General features: G+C 34.3%; 1 protein-coding gene across 1 annotated transcript; it reads left to right on the forward strand.

Annotated features, from left to right (window-relative positions):
- Positions 1–2440: 2440 nt before the first annotated feature.
- On the forward strand, positions 2441–4370 carry LOC135152676 (uncharacterized). The gene is made up of 4 exons (XM_064093282.1): positions 2441–2455; positions 2735–2911; positions 3295–3381; positions 3459–4370. Exons 1-4 carry the CDS (start codon positions 2441–2443, stop codon positions 4368–4370), a joined length of 1191 nt encoding a protein of 396 aa, XP_063949352.1.
- Positions 4371–6000: the final 1630 nt, after the last annotated feature.

Below are 6000 nucleotides of genomic sequence, written 5' to 3' on the forward strand. Positions count from 1 at the left end.
TTGTTTCTTGGCCGGTGAATATTAATTTTGGTTAAACTCTGATCCAAAATAGTATGTTGTAGACATTATGATGGTAGGACGAGAACCACAATAACAATGGAAACTCAATCTAGTTGGACCAGAAGACTTAAAGAGAAGAAAGAAGAAAAACTAGATGTGTTCATCATAGAGGTGCACCTTCAGATTTATGTAACTCACCCTGACATTGTGGACAACTATAACACCACCATTTCTGATCGGCTTCAATATTTGTAATCTTGACGAAACAAATATATTTGAGCTAAAATATCCCGATGCAACATTTGGTTTTAAGTATAGGAAAATCATTAAAGTCACTTGTGTAAATAAAATGATACCTCTTCTTTGACAATGCTGGTCTTCCTATAAAGCATTGACAATGTTATGTGATTTGAATTACAGGGGTTGGTGGAGAAGACAATGGTGCAGAACCAATCTATTCTACAACATCGGTTTAGCCCTCTTTCTTGAGTTTGAAATAAAGAAATAAAAATACAAAATTTGAAACCAATGCTCTAAAAATATTTATTTTTCAGGTTGGTGTATTCGGCTGTCACAAACCTGTTCCTCATTAATCTAACAGCATCGTCATTCAAATTGAGGTATATTTTTGAAGCTGGTAGAGTGTTAAGTTAGGCCGTATCTAAATTTTGTCTCTCAATATATTTTTGTTAGTTGACACATTATCTTTATAGGTTTTCATTTTGATAGAAGTCAAGATGACGATTATAGGAAGTTCTGCCGAGACAGTAACCACATGAGAGTACCTTGTAAAATTTGTTTTTTAAATATCAGAATGCATGGATGATGTTATTCAATTTCTTCAAATTTATAATAAACTATTAAATTAGAAAATATTGTAAGTCCAAATAATATATAACCTTCCATGAGTAATACGAAATTTTACAATATTCTGATCTCCGTACATAGTTTTGATATCCCTGTCATTTTCAAACTGTTCTATGGCACCGATGACATCTGTAATTAAAGAAAAAGATGGTAGAAAACATATAACATCTTAATAGAGGGCAAATGATTATTCAATTTGATATTGTAAAATCTATCTATCTATTTATATACTAAATCCATATACTAAATCGCTCAACCTGTAGAGAAAGACTGTTTTTTCTCTTGCTCGTACTGGGTTGCAACGCGTATTATATAAATCACCGAGATCAACAAATTCAAACTTGTGATTTGCAATCATAAAGTCATCACCCAGAATCTTCTGGACCGTATAGTAGAGTTTTAAAAGTTAATTATTATTGTTGCACTTGTCCGCCTCATAGTACTAGTGGCTTCTTTGGTGTAGAAGTTGAATATTAGGTAAATACCACCTTCTTTGATATCCTTTCCGATTGGTTTTCAGTTGTTGGGAAATACGAAAGAATGCACGTGAGAATTCTACATGATGAAAAAAATAAATTAATGAACAAATTTTCTACAATTCATCAATAACAAATTTATGTCGTGATTCTGCAAATTAAAAAAACTTACATTCTCATAAAAAAGAATGAGGTTATAGCCTTTCAAATTCTGTCCAGGTTCACAAGTTGACTAGATGTTGAAGCCCACATGCGTGTAACACGAACCTTGATCCTCCATGTTGTCCGAGATGTATCTATAGAAGACGGTTGATCAAATATTTGGTCAAGCTATCTACAATAATAAAATGATGCAGAGAAATAAAAAATGAACCCTTGTTTTGCCTCAGGTAGAAAATATTGCTTGGTTAAAATACTAACACTCATATGAATATATATTACATGAAGAAACGATAATTAATGTTATTATATTTTGATCCCATTGACGTATTTGAAGGCATTATCAAAATTTATAGAAAATACTTCATATTATCACTAAATACAGTATTTTGATCCCATTGACGTATTTCAAGGCATTATCACTATATACAGTATAATTTGTCAGATGAATTTATATAGTAAGATAATAGCTAAAAATAATCTTGTATGAAAAACATAAATAAATAATTGCTTATTTATACAATAAGATAAAAAATATATCGACTTTATTAAAAAAGTGTTAATATTTATTATATTCATCATATATACAATGAAGTAGAGAATATAAAATTTGATTCCTTCTTTAGCAATATATTTGGTTTATATTTCTTTTTTATCTTTCTATTATAGTTATAATTCACTTATAGAAAATAAGAATACAATGTATGTGATTGTATTTTTCTTTTTTATCAGTATTTTACTATTTAAGTTATGTCTCTTTTATAGAAAATAATAGCATTCTTGCAATAATAAATTCTTTGTTAAGATGCTATTTCACACTATGGATAGTTTAAATAGGGATCAATAGAATACATCAAATCTCCTCAAAACCAATCTCACTTTTCCCTGTTCCCAAAATTTAAACCTAAAAAATCACAGACGTTTCTTCTTAATCGCATATGGACTCAGACCAGGTAATGAAAACTGGCAACCCCAATACTAGAGCCTTGCCCTAATTTCGAAACTGTGTTACTACCAGAAGCACCATCTCCAAGAACTACCCCACCTGATTTGTTTTTGTGGTTTTTTTTTTTTGTGTATTTTGTGATTCTTTAATATTAAAAAATCGACCTTTTTAATGGGTTTGATCTGATTTTCTATCTAGAAACTCCACTGTTGTTCAAATAATTGTATATGCCTGTTTGGTTGATATTTTGATGGTTTGATTTGTCTTTTTATTTTTTATTTTGCAGACACTTCTGGCCTTGCAAAACACTTATGCTGATGGGTTCTTGAATACATCTAACCAAGAAGCTGCGAAAGTACTGGCTGCAGAGAGAAAAGCTCAACAACTTGAGCAAGAACTGCAAGTTACAAAAGATAAATCGGCTCAAATGATGAGTAGGCTGAATAAAATGTTGGATGATAAGGTATTTTTCTTAATTTGGTTTTTACATATTGCTATATGTCTGTGCTTGAAAATGTTTTTTTTTGAGATATAACTTCTTGCTCAAATGTGTGTGCGTTTATTGATTGTTTTTTATTATGGAATTTTAGAACTTTTGTAATACAATCAAATTATTGTTTTGGTAGAAAGATACCGGTGTACAATCACCAGGTTTCTCGGTCTCTCTTTCACGGCACACAGGCACATTTTGTGATATATCGATTTATACATTATTATTTTGAAATATTTGTTGGGTTTCGAACTTTCAATTTACATTGTAAGTTTTTTATGAGGCATTGGGGATAGCTACTATTTATGTGCGCCCCTCTAGGTTTCTCTTAAGATTGTGATTGACTTTGAAACTAGGTTTTTTTGGGAGCTTCTTCTGTTAACAATGGGAACAATATGAGTAGGAATGTTGCATTAGTTATTCAAGATTCTTTTGCCTTTTGTGTTGGTGTTCACTTTCTATCTGTGGATATCCTATAGTTTTAATCACAGTGTATTGACACACGGTACCATATTTACAGATTAGTGAAGCCAATATGGCATCTCGGAATCAACACGAGAGGATTGAAGAACTCGAAGCACAGGTTAGGGAAGCGGAGGATATAGTGAGGCAGCTCAGAGAAGAGCTGAGATGTGTGCGAGATCAGCATAAGAGGGTGAGTACGAAGGACCTGCAACACGCTGGCAAACAGCTGGATGATAAGGCTCCTCCAGAAGAAGCAATGGTGTATAATAGACAGTTGCAGTCTGTTCTGTGCAATCCCTTAGAATCAGCGACAGATTCTCTGGTAGGTTCTGACAAGGAAAATTTATATCCACATCACAGGACCCCATTCGGTAAGTGCACCAGCGAAGCAATTCAGATGTGGAGTTTGTATGGCCCCATGCCTGAATTACCTTCCATACTACAGAGAAGCAAGGAGCACAGATTATACAAAAGTAGGTGCGCACACTGCATTGAAGCGAAGATGCCAACCAAGCATACACAAGCACTGTGCAAAGACGATTGTATTTGCTGTCTCTATGAAATTCATACTACTGACTTGATACTAAAAGCTGCTAAAAGTGCTACCAACACCATGTACAAGAAGAAAAAACCCGCCTCAAGCAAGAAGATTCCCGAAAGATTGTTCCAAAAGGTACATGAGAGTCGTGGTGTACCTGATGAATCAGAGTCTGCTACTAAATCAGTAGGAGGAAGGGCTAAGCCTATTGAAGGTCCTATTTTACCAAAAGGTCCTTCTAGGGAATGTTCTAAGATTCAAGTATGCACACAAAACGTCATCAAGGTTAGCCAGCCTACTCCGCCACCTGATCTCAACAGTAATGGGACAAGTGCTCAAGCTTCTTCTCTGCAACATTTCAGATACACATACCAAAGGAAGCGGAAGAGAGAAACTCGAGACATAATTTCTGATGGAAATCTCTGCTGAGAAACCATACTCGGGAGAAATAAGGAAAAACAAAATATGAGCAGAGCAAGAGTGGTTTGGTAGCTCATCTCCAAATCTTAGGCTGGGAATAACACACAAAGATATATAGACAATATTCAAGAAATGTATTGTCCTGTCCTCATACACAAACTTGATTCGGTCAAATTGAATTCACAATTTAATCCAGTGAACTAATAATATCCATATTACTTGTTATTGTAATTAATTTGTTTCTTGGCCGGTGAATATTAATTTTGGTTAAATTCTGATCCAAAATAGTATGTTGTAGACATTATGATGGTAGGACGAGAACCACAATAACAATGGAAACTCAATCTAGTTGGACCAGAAGACTTAAAGAAGAAAGAAGAAAAACTAGATGTGTTCATGATAGAGGTGCACCTTCTTTTATTTTTGAATCTATTATCTGTTGTTCATCTCTTTATAAAAATTTGAGGTAATTAAAAAATTTGATTGCTTATGTAATTTAAAAAGTACAGTTTTATTATTACCAATCTATATTTATGTCTATAACTCTAATAGACATAAATTAAAGAAATGGTTAGGGATGTATGTTAGATTACAAACCGCAGCATGATAATTGTAACTAATTATGTAACTGACCAATGAATAACATTCACATGAATTATGAATTATTTGTTGGAATTATATTCTATAATCTAAACTTGGAATAAATAAATTAGTATAATCACTAATTGTTTTATTAATAGAGGATAAGTTAGAGAAATTGTTGGAGAGTATTGGATTAGTAATGAGTGTTTTTAGGATCATGGAGCAGTAGAGTTTATCGAGGAGTTTAGTTTTTGGTGGACACTAGTTAGTTGCTATCATTTTGTTGGGTAGCCTTTATATATTATGTGTCATCTCTTTTAATATATCAGGAGAAATATAATGTAGTCTTTGGAGTCCATTTGCTCTTGTACATATATATATTCATCTTATTTGTTATTTGAATTATTAGTTTAATCACAACATGGCATCAGAGCCAGGTTTTGTTATTCCGCAGCCAGGCGGTGGTGAAGCCGTCCCTGGTTGTGGAGGCGCAGAATAAGTGTGTGACAAGGTAGTTTCAGGTAGGCGTTGCAAAAGGATGGTGGCAAAGCTGCATGTTTAGTATGGGATGCATGTGTAGTAGGGGCTGCTGTGAAAGACGAGGCGATGCCGAAGAAGCTCGTTGAAGGCAGAAAATGAGATAGAGAGACAGGAAGCCATGTAGAACGAGATGGAACACTTTGTCGAAGCAGAGACACGAAAGGTGTTTGATGGAATGTCCGAGAGAGATATTTTTGGTTGGAATGCAATGATTTTTGAAGTCGAGAAAGTCACGGGGTAGTTGTGTTCTCTATTTTCTGGTGAAATCAAATGGAGGTGAACATGCGAGACGGGCAAACACGAAAAGTTCTGGACGGGCAAATAAAAGTGCCATATGGGCAAGAACAAAAGGGCCAGATGGGCGGGCAAATAAAACTGCCAGATGGGTAAGAAAAAAGGGCCAGATAGGCAAACAAGATGTGCCAGATAGGTAAATAAGAAGGGTCATACGGGCTAAGTTGAAAACCAAATGGGTTGAAAGCCATACGAGCTAAATTGAATAGCCATACGGGCTTAG

This window comes from Daucus carota, chromosome 5 (assembly GCF_001625215.2).
Source record: "Daucus carota subsp. sativus chromosome 5, DH1 v3.0, whole genome shotgun sequence".
Taxonomy (NCBI): Eukaryota; Viridiplantae; Streptophyta; class Magnoliopsida; order Apiales; family Apiaceae; genus Daucus; species Daucus carota.